We start from the raw sequence: 18,921 nt of genomic DNA, 5'->3' as shown, positions 1-18,921 counted from the left end.
CCCCCACTGGGCCCGCCCAGGAAGGACTTCACAGGGCACTGGGCCCGCCCAGGAAGGACCCCACAGGGCACTGGAGCCCTGGGAGCCAAAGCTGCCTTCTGTTCTGCTCTTCCCTTGTGCCTTTTGATTTTCCTCTGTAATTACTGCTGAGTGCCCTGCCTGCTGACGGCAGTGAGGGCAGGAGGGCTCACTTCCATGGCGGGGGTCTCTGAGGCACATGCTCCCGTGAGCCGCCGGTGTCAGTCGGGGGCGCTTTACTCGGGGAGCCTCATCGCATCCTGTCAGTCCTGGGAGGTGAAGCCATTCACCAATTTTACAGATGTGGAAAACGAGGTCAGGTCGTTGGTGTGAGGTCAGGGGCACCCAGGAGCAGATCTGGCCTTTGGTGCCCGGTCTCTACACTCACAGCCAGAACCTCGGTGCCAGCCAGCAGGGAGCCTGGGACTCCCCGGCAACCGCGCAGAAACCACAGGCTGAAAAGAATGCAAAGGACAGAAATCCGTATCCTGTCACTGACGTCAGCGCAGGTAACATCTAACAGCAAATTGCTGCTCCTGTCTGTACCTCTATTTTTAGAAGGTTAAATAGAACACGATAGAGTGTAATCGCTGTATTTTTAGAAACTGAAGTCTGTGTTGTATAAAAATGGTTATAAGAGTAATAATGATAAGGTTTAGTTCGTCTTGATTTGGGGGAAGCTGTGCTCTGCAGAGTATATCCATATTGCGTGTAACAAAAATGTAATAGTGATTTCTACAGCTTGTATACCATCTTTTCAGAGGACCCAGGAAAGCTAGTTTTGTTGGAGGAAGGGGTGTGCTGGGGTGTTTTTGCATTAGATGATAATGAGGAAATTCTCTTGCATGCGTGGACACCTTTGGATAACCGGCTGCCTCGTGCAGCGGGAGCCCGTCCTCTAGGCTACGAGGGGCACGTGTGAGGCGTGGAGCAGGTGACGGTGGGGCTGTGGCTGCACGAACCTGCCTGGGAGACCGGAAGGCTCTGTGCACATCAGCTAAGATGCTGACAGCTGTGCGTCTGGAGGGCGTGATTTGTGTGCCCTGTTCTTGTTTCCATGAAGTTATCTTTAAAAAAGTTAAGACAATGGATCTAATTTTAAGAACAACGTGCTGTATGTTATCAGGTAGTACGGAAATAAGAGAAAGTCGAGCTTCCTGAGACGGTCCAAAGCTCATGTTGCAGGCCCCCCGCCCTCCATGGTGGCCCCTCAGCCGGCGTCCACTCACCGCTGGCGCATCTGTGAGCTCCACGCTCCAGAAGGACCGCGTGCCCGTGAGGAGGCCCGTTGCAGGCTCTTCGGCTGCACTTGTCAGTTGAGATGAGATGTGGGGTGCACGGGGGAGGGGTGGAGGGGGTACCATGTGGACAGAGGAAGCCTGTTTCCCAGTCCCAGATCTGGCAGCTCTTTTCCCGGCGCACTCACGAGCCAGTCGTCTGCTGTCTTCCTTTGGCCGTGATCTCCGGCAGCAGGGCCCGCCCGGACGTGACAGTCGGGTGTCAGGCTTTGTCCTGTCCAGGGGCGCAGAGCAGGGCAGCGTCGGGGAGGAGGCTTCCTTCCCGGCCACTTCAGGGCCGGAGCCCTTGAGATTTTCACTTTTCCTGGTGGAGTGTCGCATGTCACTGCGGAGCATGAACCCAGAGCCACCAGGACTTAGGGCGCCGCCCCGCCAGGCCTGCAATCCGAGCGCCTTTTGTTCCGTGCCTGCCCCAGGGGAGCTCCCGGGGGCTGGCAGTGGGGACAAGCAGCCACCATGCGGAGCTGCCCCGACAGCCCCCAGGAGGGCGGGCGGTTCTTGGGCCACACGACACGAGTGTCTGGTCACATCTGCCCAGTCTCCAATTCACTGTCACCCCGCTGGTTCTGGTGAGGAGGCCCAGGGTCTCTGGAGACCTGGGTGCCGAGGGTGAAATGGTGTCACGAGTTGCACGTCTCCTCCGCGGCCCACGGTCCTTGCGGGCAGGCCTCCCGTCAGTGCGGGACTGCCACGGGACTGCCAGCACCTGAGGCTGGGCCTGGGGCACACTGGGCTCCTGACGGTGCGCTGGTCAGAGAAACGGAGCTAAGCCAGGGCGGTCCATGTAAGCGGAGGCCGTACGTGCGGCCCGGTGGGAAAGCGTGCAGCGTCCTCATGGTGGCCGGTGCTCAGGCTGCCCGGGCGGGCACCTGCTCGGCCTCAGGGCACGGCCGGGTCTCGTCCTCCAGACGAGGGTTAAGTTCTGAAATGAAGAGCCTCTGTAGGATTGTGCGTTTCGGTAAAGGCATGAGAGAAACTAACACCAGCGAGATCCATGAAACATACTTTCACCGCTGGTATGTATTTTAAGAACTGTTTCCTGACACAAGATTTCTGGGTGGGGTAGGTATCATCTAATATCCAGTTCCTTTTTTATTTCTTTAGCAGCTCAGCTAAAGAGCTTAGTAGTTCAGAAGGCTGCAGCCCCACCCAAGATGCTGAGAGTCTGGATGGCAGAAATTAGGACAGAAGTCAAGATGCTGTTAAGGACGGGGTAGAGCAGCCTTCAGACTTACAAACTGGCAAAATGAGTGGGATAAACCAAATGAGAACATTCGTTAACTTGAATTTTGAGCCATTGACAAATCCTGAACTTCTATTTTTTTCTGAGAAAGTCATAAAGAAAGGATCAGAGGGGGTTTCGAAGTCCTGTCTGCTCGTCAAAGTAGGTCTCTTAGAGCCAACAAGGCCAGTGATCTGTGTTCCTCATCTCCCGCCTCTCCGCCAGCACGCGTGAGCCCGCCGCAGTCCCCTCCCTGTCCTTCACACTCCGAGAGGGACCTTGCCTTCCAGCCACCCGCCTCCCGTCCAGCCGGAAAGTCCTGACAGATCACCTTCCAAACAGATCCCAAATCAGGCCGTTGCCCCCAGCTCCGTGGCCACCGTTCTCCTCCAGGCCTCAGAGACAGCCTCCCAGCTCTTCTTCCTGCTTCTGGCCCCTCTTCGGTCCCTCCTGGCCCTGGTCAATACTCTCTGCCTCCAGGCCTGGGGCCCTCCGGACCCTGTCTCTCTCACTCAGACCTGGTTACTCGGCTCTGCTGCCTGGGACCCACCAAGCTTGTTCCACCTCAGGGCCTTTGCACGTGCTGTCACCATGCCTAGGATGCTCTTCCTTGGGATAGTTTCCACGGCTCCTTCTCACCTGCCATTCAGGCACTGCTCAGATGTCGCCACCTCCCAAGGACCTATCTAAGGAACAACCCCCATCACATCCTGCTCAGCACATGATCCCACACGATCTGTTTACGTGTGTCACCTCCTCTTCACTAGTGGAAGTTTGGGGTGCTGGAACTCAGTGTCGCTCGAGGCTGTATCCCCTGGAATGAGGACAATCGCTCCGTAACTCGTTCAGTAAAATTTGCTGAATGACTGAATGATGTGATTCGGACCTGGTGGCTTGGTGGGTTAGCGCTTAGAGGCAGAACTTCCTGACCTTGATCAAGACAACCGTCACCATCTCTCTTGCTGACTTTCTTCACCTTTAAAATGTGGACAATAATAGTATTTATGCCATTCGTTTCCTGGTGAGGACTGACCGAGCTGATGTGAATGAAAGGCTTGGACAGGTACCTGACCCCTAATCAGTGCCTGTTACTGGTTAGCTGTTATTTCTAAGTTAGAAGGTAAACTTGACTGATGTTGTTTAGGAGCTGGCCAGAACAATGGTTTAGAAACAGTGAATTATATCAATACTAAATATTGTCCTAAAGAGAGCTGGGGAGAAAGCCTCTCCACCCAGGGTGCTGTGGCCACCGCACACCGTCAGCAGACGTCGGCCGGAGGGACACAAGGGCCGCGTGTCCCTGGGGCGCTGCTGCTGTGTCAGTCCAGCCTCTCTCAGTCCCTCTGGGCCCTCCCATTGCATTAAAGGGAAAGGGCAAAGGAGCCCTTTTCGAGACAAAGAACTAGCAGCGCTTTCGAGTCCGACGTGGCTGGGAGGGTGAGCCAGGGCCGCAGCTCGGGTGTCCATGTTGCCCGGGCCTCCGGGGCACGCTCCCCGCAAACGCTCTCCAGCCACGCTGTGGACTTGCCTGCGCAGACTTGTTCCAAGTGGCCGTTTGGGGTTTATTGTTTTGAGTTACTCACTCATTTCTCGTGAGCTGCTTATTAACATGTACCTCTTTTCCGGCTTCCTGTCACTTAACCACAAACACCTCTCAGCTAATCTTTAATGCTCAGCAGCGTGGAAAGCGTGCGGGGAGCTGGTCATCCAGCCGGTGGTTTTAGTGGCTGACTCACAGCTTCAGGAGATGCTTTGCCCACTGCCAGCACCTGAGGCTGGGCCTGGGGCACACTGGGCTCCTGACGGTGCGCTGGTCAGAGAAACGGAGCTAAGCCAGGGCGGTCCATGTAAGCGGAGGCCGTACGTGCGGCCCGGTGGGAAAGCGTGCAGCGTCCTCATGGTGGCCGGTGCTCAGGCTGCCCGGGCGGGCACCTGCTCGGCCTCAGGGCACGGCCGGGTCTCGTCCTCCAGACGAGGGTTAAGTTCTGAAATGAAGAGCCTCTGTAGGATTGTGCGTTTCGGTAAAGGCATGAGAGAAACTAACACCAGCGAGATCCATGAAACATACTTTCACCGCTGGTATGTATTTTAAGAACTGTTTCCTGACACAAGATTTCTGGGTGGGGTAGGTATCATCTAATATCCAGTTCCTTTTTTATTTCTTTAGCAGCTCAGCTAAAGAGCTTAGTAGTTCAGAAGGCTGCAGCCCCACCCAAGATGCTGAGAGTCTGGATGGCAGAAATTAGGACAGAAGTCAAGATGCTGTTAAGGACGGGGTAGAGCAGCCTTCAGACTTACAAACTGGCAAAATGAGTGGGATAAACCAAATGAGAACATTCGTTAACTTGAATTTTGAGCCATTGACAAATCCTGAACTTCTATTTTTTTCTGAGAAAGTCATAAAGAAAGGATCAGAGGGGGTTTCGAAGTCCTGTCTGCTCGTCAAAGTAGGTCTCTTAGAGCCAACAAGGCCAGTGATCTGTGTTCCTCATCTCCCGCCTCTCCGCCAGCACGCGTGAGCCCGCCGCAGTCCCCTCCCTGTCCTTCACACTCCGAGAGGGACCTTGCCTTCCAGCCACCCGCCTCCCGTCCAGCCGGAAAGTCCTGACAGATCACCTTCCAAACAGATCCCAAATCAGGCCGTTGCCCCCAGCTCCGTGGCCACCGTTCTCCTCCAGGCCTCAGAGACAGCCTCCCAGCTCTTCTTCCTGCTTCTGGCCCCTCTTCGGTCCCTCCTGGCCCTGGTCAATACTCTCTGCCTCCAGGCCTGGGGCCCTCCGGACCCTGTCTCTCTCACTCAGACCTGGTTACTCGGCTCTGCTGCCTGGGACCCACCAAGCTTGTTCCACCTCAGGGCCTTTGCACGTGCTGTCACCATGCCTAGGATGCTCTTCCTTGGGATAGTTTCCACGGCTCCTTCTCACCTGCCATTCAGGCACTGCTCAGATGTCGCCACCTCCCAAGGACCTATCTAAGGAACAACCCCCATCACATCCTGCTCAGCACATGATCCCACACGATCTGTTTACGTGTGTCACCTCCTCTTCACTAGTGGAAGTTTGGGGTGCTGGAACTCAGTGTCGCTCGAGGCTGTATCCCCTGGAATGAGGACAATCGCTCCGTAACTCGTTCAGTAAAATTTGCTGAATGACTGAATGATGTGATTCGGACCTGGTGGCTTGGTGGGTTAGCGCTTAGAGGCAGAACTTCCTGACCTTGATCAAGACAACCGTCACCATCTCTCTTGCTGACTTTCTTCACCTTTAAAATGTGGACAATAATAGTATTTATGCCATTCGTTTCCTGGTGAGGACTGACCGAGCTGATGTGAATGAAAGGCTTGGACAGGTACCTGACCCCTAATCAGTGCCTGTTACTGGTTAGCTGTTATTTCTAAGTTAGAAGGTAAACTTGACTGATGTTGTTTAGGAGCTGGCCAGAACAATGGTTTAGAAACAGTGAATTATATCAATACTAAATATTGTCCTAAAGAGAGCTGGGGAGAAAGCCTCTCCACCCAGGGTGCTGTGGCCACCGCACACCGTCAGCAGACGTCGGCCGGAGGGACACAAGGGCCGCGTGTCCCTGGGGCGCTGCTGCTGTGTCAGTCCAGCCTCTCTCAGTCCCTCTGGGCCCTCCCATTGCATTAAAGGGAAAGGGCAAAGGAGCCCTTTTCGAGACAAAGAACTAGCAGCGCTTTCGAGTCCGACGTGGCTGGGAGGGTGAGCCAGGGCCGCAGCTCGGGTGTCCATGTTGCCCGGGCCTCCGGGGCACGCTCCCCGCAAACGCTCTCCAGCCACGCTGTGAACTTGCCTGCGCAGACTTGTTCCAAGTGGCCGTTTGGGGTTTATTGTTTTGAGTTACTGACTCATTTCTCGTGAGCTGCTTATTAACATGTACCTCTTTTCCGGCTTCCTGTCACTTAACCACAAACACCTCTCAGCTAATCTTTAATGCTCAGCAGCGTGGAAAGCGTGCGGGGAGCTGGTCATCCAGCCGGTGGTTTTAGTGGCTGACTCACAGCTTCAGGAGATGCTTTGCCCCATCAGGTGTCTTGCTGTGGGATGAGACGTGTGTCCTCTGTGCCGGCGGGACTGCCCGCTAGCTAGCATCACAGAGGGGCAGATGAGGTGGGAGGGGCACATTTTGTATCTCTTTCTTTATATACATTATTTTATCTACTCCTGTGTCAGTTGACCTCTCCACTTAACACATGAGGAGACTGAGGCTGGGTTGAAACGACACGATCACTAATGAAGCCTCGCGTGTTGGGGAAGCCAGGCCTGTCCGACCCCGAGTCCCCCGGGGCCACGCGGCCTCCTTCCCGGCAGAGGTCCGCTCTGTCCTGAGGGGATGAGCTCAGCTGGGAGTTCTGCTCACCTGACCGCTGGGCAGTTAGGAGGGGTTGGTTCAGAAGGTCGGACAGCGGCAGAAAACGGTGGTGGCGGGGTCGCCTGTGGATTTTCACGGCCGGGTGGGCTGGTCTGAGCAACCGGAGGAAGCGTGGTTACGGACAAGCGGGCTTCAGAGCTAGTTTTCAGTCTTTGCCGGTAACTATGCTACTTCTCGTCATTACTGACGTGAGCCGGGGGTCTCTGTCCAGAAAGCTATTTTGCGTCAGCGCAGAGATGCGGGTTCGCTGTGTGCTCTTGTGCGGGGCTCCCGTGGGACTTCTGTGGTCCATTATTTGTCACACAGTGTCTGAGAAATCTGCACCTTTTGCATCCGAGGTTCTTTCCCCTCCTACGTCTCCAGAGCTCTACCAACAGCTTTGGAACGACTCACTCAGTTATGTCCCCCCCACAGGGCAGATGGACAGCCTCTCCGGGGCAGAGACGGATCTGTTTTCAAAGGCGGGCAAGGACATTTTCTCCTGATTTTCCAAGTCACTTATTAACGGTTGAGCTGGGCCGGGCCACGCGATGGGGACAGCTGAGAGCTGTCAGCTCACTAGGGAGGGAGGGGCAGGAGCAGACCGTCCCTGGAGGACCATCTGAAAGGCAGCTGAGAAACTCCCCTCAGGAAAGGCTGCCGGGACCAGGGAGAACAGAGCCGGCCTTTGTCTGGCCTCCCAGGGCACCGCGGCCTGGGCTCCAGCGCTGCCCACCCGCGAAGCTGTTTTCTTTACTCGCTCCCTCGCATATCCCTCCCTGGCCCTCGCTCCTTCCCGTCGTGCAGCTCCGAGCTGGGCCTGGGACCTGGGGACCGGACAGAGCCCGCTCCGCCCCGGGCAGCTGTGGTCCAGGCCCCTCCTGGTGGCCCGTGGTCACACTCGCTGTGTGTCCTTCCTCACTACCAGCGCTTTCTGGTCTGTGGGTCGTATCTGAAATCGGTGAGGGCCGGCCCACCCTCGCCGGGGCTGAGCTCTGCCTGGCACCAGCTGGGGCCTGTGTCCTGCTCATCGTCACATCTCAGATGCTCAGGACCCATTGGTTGAGTTGAACGCGAGCTGGGAGGGTTTGCTTGCTTGCACAGCTAGGGGCTGGTAATAAACTGGAGATTGTAAGGGATGTTACTGAGACAACTGGTTAGACCGAGCTGGCAGATGTGAAGCGAGGACGGATGCTAAGGAACAGGAAGAGAGGGGCTTGTCTTGGCGTCTCTCGAAAACTCTTATCATGAAAAATTAAAAAAAAGAAAGATGAACTGTAGTCCATATAGTGAGATCCCCTGTGCCCATAGAAACCCTGAGCTTTCTGACCATTCCCACTTCATCAGGTCCCCCCGCTCCAAACTTTATCCCCTGGAGAATTTAAAACAAACCCCAGATGCCACAGCATTTTCCCATAAACACTTCAGTGTGTGTTTCTAACAGATACAATCCCATTGTCACACTCAACAAAACGAATAATAATTCCCACTATCATCTTATACCCAAGCTATGTTCCATTTTTGCTTGTTGTCTTTAAAAAAGTCTCGGTTCTGTCATTTGTTCAAATCAGGATGCAAGCCTTGGGACTGAGTGACCGGTCTGCAGTGTTTACTCTGTAGCAGCTCACCTATCCACCCTGAGGAGCTGGGGCTTTTGCCCTTCGATTTTATCCTTCCACACCTGACTGATCAGAGCCTCCTGGTGGCCTTCGAACCTGTTCCTTTAAACACGTATTTCCTATAAACTGGTAGCTGGAGCTAGATTTGTTTTCCAGGGGAAGGACAAGAAAACCTCAAAGATCAGCCTTGACCTTTGCAAAGTCTGCCTGATTTTCCTGAAGGAAAAGTATCGCCCAGAGAAAAAGGGTCTAGCTTCCATTTTCATTTTCTCTGATAAATACACGTAAACTGTATTGGACGTGCCTCAGGAATTCATAACACTTAGCTCATTAAAGTTTAATTCATATTAATGGGCACACACAAGCTTTATTATAGAACTTTGCTATTTTTCCACAGCTTTGCATGATGAGGAAAAGAAACATTTAATGGATTGAGATGCTGGAGGCTCTTAGCAGAACCCACGGGGGAGGTGCCCGTCCGGCCCGCCTGAACGTATGGAGCGCCTGAGTGGTGGCGGTGTCAGTCAGGCGGGGGCTCTGTTGGATGTGGCGCTGAAGGAGGGTGGAGGATGCCAGCGGGATGGGGGGCCCTTCAGCAAAGGAGGCGGGAAGCAGAGGGGAGGGAGGCCAGGTGCTGGGGGGAGTTTGAGACCCCCTGGGGTGTCAGGGGAAGGGCCCTGGGGGAATGTATTTTGCTGACCTGATGAATCATTTCCGTCTGTGACATTTCAGTGTACTGAGCCCCCTTTTATGATTTCAATGAACAAGAGGGTCAGGCTACCAGTAGGAGGATTCCACAGGTCCACAGGTCAGGTGCAGGGAATGCTGGCCTCACCTGAGCGTCCTGGGACACCCCCGCGAGCTCCTCACAGACTCACATGACGCGGGAGGGCCCGGGGTGGGGGTCAGTGGGCGAGCCTGTCCTGCAGACCCTGCCCTGTGCTCCCATCCTGGCGGCTGGGCCTCCGAGCAGCTGGCTGGTCCTTTCCATCTTCGTTCAGGCAGGGTCGGCGCCTTTCACCAGGCGCGAGAACTGCGTACTTTTCCGTCCTTCTTATAAAGGATAACCGATTTTTAAAAAACTTTTTTTCCATCGAGGGTTTTAAAAATTAATTAATTAATTAGTTTATTAACATCTTTATTGGAGTATAATTGCTTTACGATGGTGTGTTAGTTTCCGCTGTATAACAAAGTGAATCAGCTATACATATACATATGTCCCCATATCCCCTCCCTCTTGCGTCTCCCTCCCACCCTCCCTATCCCACCCCTCTAGGTGGTCACAAAGCACCGAGCTGATCTCCCTGAGCTGATCTCCCTGTGCTATGCGGCTGCTTCCCACTAGCTATCCATGTCCTCAAGTCCATGCTCTAGTAGGTCTGTGTTTTATTCCTGTCCTACCACTAATCTCTTCATGACATTTTTTTTTCTTAGATTCCATATATATGTGTTAGCATACGGTATTTGTTTTTCTCCTTCTGACTTACTTCACTCTGTATGACAGACTCCAGGTCTATCCACCTCATTACAAATAACTCAGTTTCATTTCTTTTTATGGCTGAGTAATATTCCATTGTATATATGTGCCACATCTTCTTTATCCATTCATCTGTTGATGGACACTTAGGTTGCTTCCATGTCCTGGCTATTGTAAATAGAGCTGCAGTGAACATTGGGGTACATGACTCTCTCTTTTTTAAAAATATATATGTATATATTTTTAAATTAATTAATTAATTTATTTATTTTTGGCTGCATTGGGTCTTTATTGCCGCGTGCGGGCTCTCTCTAGTTGCGGAGAGTGGGGGCTACTCTTCGTTGCAGTGCGTGGGCTTCTTATTGCGGTGGCTTCTCTGGTCGCAGAGCACGGGCTCTAGGCACGTGGGCTCAGTAGTTGTGGCATGTGGGCTTCAGTAGTTGTGGCTCGCAGGCTCTAGAGTGCAGGCTCAGTAGTTGTGGCACACAGGCTTAGCTGCTCTGCAGCATGTGGGATCTTCCTGGACCAGGGCTTGAGCTCATGTCCCCTGCATTAGCAGGCGGATTCTTAACCGCTGCACCACCACGGAAGCCCTACATGACTCTTCGTGGATTACGGTTTTCTCAGGGTATATGCCCCGTAGTGGGATTGCTGGCTCGTATGGTAGTTCTATTTTTAGTTTTTTAAGGAACCTCCATACTGTTCTCCATCAGGTTTTATAGTAGCACACACACACAGCAAGCAAATAGCCCCACCGCAGGAATTCTGCCTTTTCTCCGTAATTTAGTGTGGAGGGACCCGGGGCTTCCGTCCTGCAGGATCAGCCCTCGAAGTGGCCCCAAAATGAGGGAGCTCAGAGCCTCCACCCCCCAGCATTGGTCTCCCAGGCCTGGCCCACGTGCGGCTCCAGATTTGAAAGCCTCCTGCTTCTCGGCTGAGGCTCCATGTCCAGGAAACGGGGCCACCTCAGCCTCCAGGCCCTCATCACAGACGTACGGGAGCCTTAAGGACCCGGGCGGCTGAGGGAAAACCCAAACTCAGACATTTGTTAGGGAGGAACCACCTTTCCTTTGCAGACCTTCTGGCAAGGTCTCTGTGAGATCTGAATTCACGACAGATCAGAGGGGAGAGGAAACGGGGTGAAGGGGAGGCATACCATGATTCTTACTGCGAGAAAATATTCCAGCTTCTCACCAGGCTCCGGGAAGCCCTCAAGATAAGAATTAGTTCTCACGCAAACCTTCAAAGATGAGTCTGGGAAATGCAGACCGAGGGCCTGGCCTCCCACCCGCCCCCGTGAGCACCAGCTGCAGTTCTGGCTGAGCCCTGCCCCTCTGTACCCGGGCTTCTGCTTCCTCCCTTGGGACCCAAAACGGGGCTGCCCTCTGTCCCCGGTGTTCCCACGACCTCCTTGGAGCAGGTCCACTCGTACTAACTCCCGAGCAGTCGTGCGGCAAGGAAGGCTCGGGCCTTTTTACAAGTGTGAGCAGTGTGTAGTGGCTTTCTTCCAAAGAATGCCACATGGAGAGAAAGCCACAGGTCTTACTGTGGAGAGACTGATGGACACGCCTCTGCCAGGTGATCAAGGCCAACATCAGCGGGGCGTGCCTTGTTGGTGGATGTGGTACCACAGGATGGACGTGGCTCTTCCCCTCCGTGGTCTTCTTGCTAAACGCACGACCCTAGTCCAATCAAGAGCACAGCAGACAATCCCAATCGAGGGGCATTCGACAAACCACCTGACCCGTACTCCTCCACTGCCAAGGTCATCTAAAACAAGGAACGTCTGAGGAAACATCGCAGCCCAGAGGAGGCTGAGGGGAGGTGATGACTAAATGTCATGCGGGGTCCTGGGTGGGGTCCTGGGACGCCGGGAGAGCACTAGGGGAAAACCAAGGAAACCTGAGCAAAGTATGGACTTCAGTTAACGACACGCCAGACATACTAATGTAAGATGCTCATCACAGGGGAAGCAGGGTGCAGAGTATGTGAGGACTCTCTGTACTTTTTAAAATTTTTCTGTAAATCCACAGCTGTTCTAAAATAAAAGGCTTGTATTAAAAAGGGACAGGAAAATGGGCTGGAATGAAGACTTGAGTTATTACTGCTGCCAAATACCGAAGATTCCGCGGCTGCGGGTCTGGAAACAGCTCTGTGAGAAGGATGAGGTGTGTGTGCCCTGCTGTCATATCACGTGGGTGACAGGCAGCCTTGTCACCCCCATTTCATTTTGGTGACCTACATCGAACCAGCCCCACTGAGCACATTTTAGAATATTAATTTTTCCAGTTCTTTTAGGTACCTGACAAAAGAGCAAGCGTGGAACTAAGGCTGAAATGTGTGGCTAGGTCTCCAACGCTTTGGAATCAAAAGTAGAAAAGATTTCAGGCCGCACTCGAATCCCTTATATCTGTACGACTTTGTTCCTTTCCTTTGCCTCAGAACTCACTGGACGCAACCAAGTCGGTTTATCCCAGGAATGCAAGTTGGTTTGACATGAGAAAAGGAAGTTACCAGATGAAAGGGGAAATTATTTAACAATACGAATCGATACAGAAAAGCTTAATAAAATTAAGCGCACATACGTGATTTTAAAGTAGTCTTTGCAAAGTAGAAATAGAAGGGACTTTCCTTAACTTAATAAAGTTATCTGTCAGAAACTTACAGCAAGTGTTATACTTACTCTAGGTGAAGTATTGAAAACATTCCCAGTAAGATCAGAAACAAGGCAGGGGTGTCCTCTTTTGCTATTTCTATTCAATAATGTACCATAGATCTGAGCCGTAGAATAAGGCAAGAAAAAGAAATAAAAAGCCAGGTCTGGAGAGGAAGAACAAACTGTCATTATCATAGGTGACATGATTCTGCATGTAGAAAATCCAAAATAACTTCAGGTAAGTGATTAAATGAATAGGAGTTTAAGCAGATGCTATAGTACCAAGCCAATATATAAAACTTGATTGTATTTCTATACATCAGCAGAGAGAAATTGAAATTTAAAATACTATCTATAATATTTTATTTAAAACATCAAATGTCTGGTAATAAATCTAAAGGTGTTCAAAAGAGCTCTACACTCAAAATTCTACAACATTTTTGAGAGAAATGAAATGAAGTGATATTCCATGTTCATGGACTGGGAGACATAATATTGTCACTTACCTCTTCTTCCAGAGAAGATTCTATGAACTCTTTTGCTGTTTTCTAGAAATTTCAGAAAATTGAACCTGAAAAGTGGGGAATTACAACTATGATATGCTTTCATTTCTTTTTCTCCCCCCTTTTTTTCTGGTGTTTCCCTGTCTTTCTCGACTTTCTTCCCTCTCTTTCTTTCTTAATCCAGATGAGGGCAAATTCCTAGGGGTTGCGGGGGACTCGGTCTTGGTGACTGGAAGCCCTGGTTAAATGGCACAGGTCTGGCTGAGTACCAGAGTACAGAGTACAAGGCCCAGTTCAGGCTTGTGTCTGGTCTAGTTGCGACGGAGCCAGGTTCTGGGGTGCTAAGTACATGATCTCGCGGACATTGCTCAGCCCTGCAGGGCTGCTTTCCCATGTGTAAAGGTGGGGAATAGGCCAGAAGAGTTGGGAGTTAGGTTCCTTTGGCTCCAAAGGCTACAATTCTAGTTAGAGATACCCCCTGCCCATCACACTGAATTACAGCCAAGTGTTGCTTTTAAGTTGGACCCCATCATCTCTGAATGGGCCGTGCTGTTTCTCTGCGAGCATGGTCACGTGTCCGCTGCCGTCCCATGTGCCACCGTGTGTGCTGTGCTCACTCACGGACGAGTCACGTGGTGAGGGAGACACGGAGGACCCTCATGCTCCCTGCTTCTCTTCTGCATGTGTGCTCCTCCGCCAGCTCCCTGAGCCAAGTAAAATGCCACTTGAGGACACGAAGTACCACAGTCCCATCCAGCGAGGTTTCCAAAATTAGACTCTCAAGTGGAGAGAGATTAGGGCGGAAACCTGTTTGCGGGGGTTTTTCACGGGCCAAGAGGAAGTCGTGCTTTGATTCCCTTCTCCTTGTTTCCTTGCATTGCTTTCTTGGCTGCTCTTTGCTCCGTGGCTACGTGGTCACGTGCTGGTGGGCGCTTACGCCTGGGCTCTAAGCAGTCTTTCCTGGCCCTTGTAGCCCGTGCCCCTTCAGGCGCAGTTTCTTTATCCCTGCCCTGTCCTGGGGTTTTGTCCAGCTGCACAGCCTCAGGTTTGTTTTGTGAGCCCTGTGGTACGGAATTGGATGTGTAAGGCCCTCGGTGGTATTTGTCACCAGCTCTGGTGCCCGTGACACGGAGCAACAACGCTGAGTCACATCCGTCCCCACGGCTGACTTTTCGTGCCTAAAACTGTCGTGTACGTGCTGAGCAGCCCCTGCCGCACAGGGCCCTGCTACAGGTGTCCATGGACTTGGTATATCTTCTCTCCATGTTTAGATCTGAATCCTCCAGGGACTCGAGGGGGCCCTGCACACCTCAGTGTTCTCAGCCTGGGTCTTCTCCCTGTGATGTCAGGGTCCTCACCGCGTGCCCGGGGCCACCCACCTGGGCCTGCCAGCCTCGAGCACCCAGACCAGCTAGCGAGAGACTCCAGGGCCGGGACTGGGAGGCCTGGTGTTATCTTCCCTTCTCTGGGCCTCGTCTCCCGGTGCCCGGTCCCTTCTTGGTTCAGGTTTCTGCCCAGTGCCGTTCTGTCTACTGCCTTCTGTGAAAAGACCTCTTAGTTTTTGGCTTCTGCGATCCTCCATTCAGAGTGAGGAGTGTGGGCTGTGCTGGGGGCGTCAGGGTGACGGGGTGGTCTGCAGAGGAGCGGGGGGAGGGACGGGCACGGGCTGCTGGCGGTGCATCCAGCATCACGGGCTCTCGCTACTTGATGCGTCTTCCCGCTTCAGCGTGGCTGAAAGTCGCACATTATCAGGCATCATCGGGCATGTGGCTTTGGGGCAAGTGGACCTGCAGGGCTTGGGGCAGACGCAAGCAGCTCGATCCAAACTCCGGGGGAGGCCTTCGCACGAGCCGGGCTGCAGGCCCAGTGTGCTACTACCGCTCCGGCCCCGAAGCTGGAATTTGCTCATTTGCCAAAAGACGCAGCTGTGCTGGTTTCTGCGTTTCTAAACCGTGTCTGGTTCTAGAACTTTGGCTCAGGTGGAAGCTAAGGGTGGACACTGAGGAGGTGACGGTTTGGGGGGCACACGCCAGGTGCGGTGGGACCAGAGAGAACGCCCTGGGCTTGCTCGACGCAGCTGCGGGGCCGGCAGGACGGCTCTCTAGCACCCTGCTCCTGACCCCTGCCGTCAGGAAATGGCAGCTGGACTAGGATTTTCAAAAGCGATTTTTGGTGTTTCTGAAAGTGTTCACTGTGGGATTAGGATTTTTAAAAATACGTATAGACTTTTCTGAATCTTTTAGTTTTGAAAATGAAATTGTCATTTCACTTATTCACGTTCAGAAAAAAAGGCTTGCAAGTGTTTCCCATCGCTGTCTGGAGGCCCCTTTCTGAGGGGCAGTGAAGGGCTCACAGGACATGGCATTAGGCCCGCAGGTCAGCACCGGACCATCTCAGGGCGGGTCGCATGCCTGGAGAAGCCTTGGTGCAGACGGTCGGCTGAGCGTTCGGGCCTGGTCTGCTTCTGGGCCTGAGTGTGGGCCCCAGTCCTCATCCTGACTCGGGGAGCCTGGGCTGTCCTAACCCCACATATGCCCGGTGTCTTGTGAGAGCCATTTGGCTACCTTCAAGCTGCCAGAATGGGGGAGGGGTGGCTGGCTGTGGAGAGGAGACCCCAGATCCCAGCGTTTGAGTCCCCGCGTTGCGTGCTCGCGAGCGGCCGGGCACTGAGGGGAGCAGCTCGTTTTCCCCAAGGGTGCGGGAGCGCGGTTCATAGGCCCCCCGCTTCCTTGGGGGGGTCTGCAGTTCTCAGGAGACGCTTTGGGATCTCCTCGGGGTCATTGTTCTCGTCCTTGGACTTTGAACCTCTCCAGAGACACACATGGGTCATGGAACACTGCATTCGAAGGCTGCCTGAGGTGCCGTCCATTTGGGGCAAAAAGCAAAGTTTTAGTACAGAGTCAGTAGACCTGCTCTTAAGTGATTTTGTCATGATTTGCAAGTCTGCCCGAGGGGGCCGATGGCTGCTCTGGGAAACCAGTGCTTTCCCCGTAAGGTCGTAACGAGTGTGACCGAGCACACGTCAGCGTCACGGCAATGACACGCTCGTCCCTGCGGGCGTTCACACCCGTCGTCAGAAGCTAATTTTACACCAGAAGTGTGATTCCTGGAAGTTTTGCTGGAGTTTCTTTCTTGTCTGTCTCAGGGAATGTGGTCTAAAGGCAGCCTGTGCCAGGTGGAGGGGGGGGTGTGGTTTCGGTGCCATCTTTGCAGTCAGAACACGATCGAAAGGTGGACCTGGAAGAAACGATTCCTTCCATTGTGAGAACCTGGCCCAGTATCTTCCTAAAAGCGGGTTTGTTTGTCTTAGTTTCCTTGACTGTCCCGGAAGCGGGCGACACCCACGGCTGCTCTCCCCGCCGGGGCCTCCAGGGACTGTGTCTCTGTGGCGCCCCCCCCGGGCCACGGGTCCATATCTGGTAAGAGGATGAGTAAGTTTTCTGTCTTCATCTTACTGCTTGTGGTCTCTGTAGAAACGCTGAGTGGTATCAGGTGGCTGCTGAAAAGAAGTAAAACCACAGCAGCTCGGCCGGACGCCCTCAGGCCAGGAATGGGTGTTTGCCATTTTCGAGATGGGGACCGGTTGGGATGTTCTACAGAGGGCCTTTTATTTTCTGACTCAGCAAATAAAAATGACACCAGTGTCCTTTAATAGTGAGAAGGACACATGCACTTCCATTATTTGCAAGGAAGTGCCCCTTGCACACCAGGAGTGTAAAGTCTTTTAATTGAGATGCGAGCACTTTCTGAAGCCAAACGCTCTCTCTGTCCTGCAGATGGACTTTCCGGCCGAGACCAGCCAGTGGAGCTGCTCAGCCCTGCCCGCGTGAACCACATGCCCGGCTCGGGTAAGTCTGCACGCCCGGCCCTGCTGCGCACCAGGCGCCACCAAAGGGGTGTTTGGGGCTCCGCTGTCCTGGGGGGCTGTGGAGAGAAAGGGGTGGGGTCTCAGGTCCACGGAAGTTGGCTGCTCTTTCCTGGGGTAAAACTAGGCCACTGGTTTTGGAAATGTAGTGGGCTTTGCTTAATGCCTCTTAAGTAAGTGGCACAGACATGCAGGGCCTTTCTGTCGTGAACTCCGATGGGGTGTGTTCTTCCCGAAGGTAAGAACTGCTTGTTTTGGGTCTAACTCCAGGCCCTGAGCTGTACGAGAGTCTGGGGGAAGAGCGCTGAGCTTGAGCTGGGGACACTGCAGGGCAGGTCACGCTGGGTCCAGGGCCCCAGGCTCCTCGGGGGAAAGTGAGTCAGTGATGTCTCCTAAGCAGCTTTCCATGTGTAATTGACGAAAAAGCATCAGCGTGATTAGAAATCTCTCGTTCCATATATAACATTCCTAAACATCATGCCATAGGCGATGTTTTCCAAATCCGTACGGCCGTGGGAGCTTTTTCTTTTCCTTTTTGTACAGCACTAACCCTCCATCTACTGTCCTCCAGGATTTCAACTCAGAGCCCGAATGCCGTTCTTCATGGGCTCCTTGGCCTTATTGAGACTCAAACGAGCCTCGTGAAGGCCTAGGGTGTAGGTAAGGGAACCCCCGTTGTCGGCGTCCCACACATGTCCCTAAGCCAGCGTTTTGAGGGCGGCACTGCTGGCCCCTTGCCTTTGCCGTGTCCCGAGGCCTCCGTCTCTGTGGTTTGTTCCCCGCGGCACCTCCTGAACCCCAGCCTTCCTGTCCCCCCTCTGCCCGCTCTCTCCGTGGGCAGGACTGGCAGAGACGGGGGCACATAGATGCCTGCCTCCGCCCCGGCCCCCGGCTGACCCACCCATCGCCTCACCTTCCCCATCCTCTTAAAAAGAAATCGAAGCTTGAGGCAGGGCTGGAATGTCAAAGAAGAGATGTCTTTCTTCGCATAGAGATCCTCTGAAGCCTGCCAAGGGTCATTTCTGGCATCTCCCCAGACGCGAAGCTCGGGTGGTTTGTCTGCGGTGCTCCTAGAAGGTGCCGGCGCTCCGGCCTCCTGCAGGGGTGCTCACGCCTCTCCCTCACCCTCCACCCACCGGTGGAGCAGGTTACTTGTTAACCGAGGACGCTGGGGGCAGGGCAGGGGAGAGGGCTTGGCAGCAGCAGACGGAGACGAAGATGCTCTCTTTCTCATTTTGGCCCCAGCAAGGGAAACAGGGCTGATTTCCCTTTCTCTTGAGTTCATTTTGCCAGTGCCTTGTGTAGCCTGGGCATTTTCAGACAGTTTCCTGGTGCTCGCCCAGTGTGGGACCGAGGAAGAAGCTTTTCAGTAGCTTGATAGACTGTGAAAAGGTGGTTTCCAAGTGAACCAGAAAGTGGGTGGGCTTCAAGTTACTTTTCTGGCTCGAGAAGCGCACCCTGCTGGTCGAGACTTCGTATGGGCCTTCCAGCTCCACGTACAGACAGACCGTGGACTGCAGTCCTGGACGGAGGGGACCTGGAATCCTGGTGACCCGCTGGCCGTGTGACTCTAGGCAAGCTGCCGTGTCTCTCGGTTTTAGTTCCTCGGTGGGATGACAATGCCGACGCTGCAGGGTTCTTACGGGGATCAAGTCTGTGGGTCTGACTCCTGGTAGTTCCTGGGGAAATGTCATCTCTTCATGTCCTGCGGGCGGGTACTGAACACGGCACGGGACGCGGCTGTGACGGTGCCGGTGTTCAGGTGCTAGGACAGCCCCCGGGGTCTGTTACACCCCTTCTCTTCTTCCGGGGGAAGCGCCCCACTTGAGAGATAGCATATCGGGGAGGGGGCCCCGGTGAAATTGGAGCCAGTAACACTGCACCTCCAGGTT

General features: G+C 53.7%; 1 protein-coding gene and 1 long non-coding RNA gene across 24 annotated transcripts in view; one reads left to right on the top strand and one right to left on the bottom strand.

Annotated features, from left to right (window-relative positions):
- HDAC4 (histone deacetylase 4) overlaps positions 1-18,921 on the top strand; it is a 259,275-nt gene that overhangs the window by 85,523 nt on the left and 154,831 nt on the right. For all 22 annotated transcript variants that reach the window (XR_008619437.1, XM_055090994.1, XM_055090985.1 and 19 more), the window contains one exon: positions 16,941-17,012. Coding sequence is in view for 21 of the 22 variants with exons in the window: in XM_055090994.1 (XP_054946969.1) it covers positions 16,941-17,012 (72 nt within the window). In the remaining variant the exon portion in view is untranslated. The remainder of the gene's footprint in view (positions 1-16,940; positions 17,013-18,921) is intronic.
- Positions 4,307-14,733, bottom strand: LOC114484780 (uncharacterized). Of its 2 annotated transcripts, none has more exons than XR_003678079.2 (3): positions 13,168-14,733; positions 12,689-12,825; positions 4,307-9,578 (listed from the first exon to the last, which is right to left on the bottom strand). It is a non-coding gene; the product is annotated as an uncharacterized lncRNA (long non-coding RNA). The 2 variants fall into 2 exon arrangements; XR_003678080.2 differs by lacking the exon at positions 4,307-9,578 and adding an exon at positions 10,093-11,886.

Source organism: Physeter macrocephalus, chromosome 2 (assembly GCF_002837175.3).
Source record: "Physeter macrocephalus isolate SW-GA chromosome 2, ASM283717v5, whole genome shotgun sequence".
Lineage (NCBI taxonomy): Eukaryota > Metazoa > Chordata > Mammalia > Artiodactyla > Physeteridae > Physeter > Physeter macrocephalus.
Note: the sequence above shows the minus strand (reverse complement) of the source record. Positions and strands in the feature narration are given on the sequence as shown.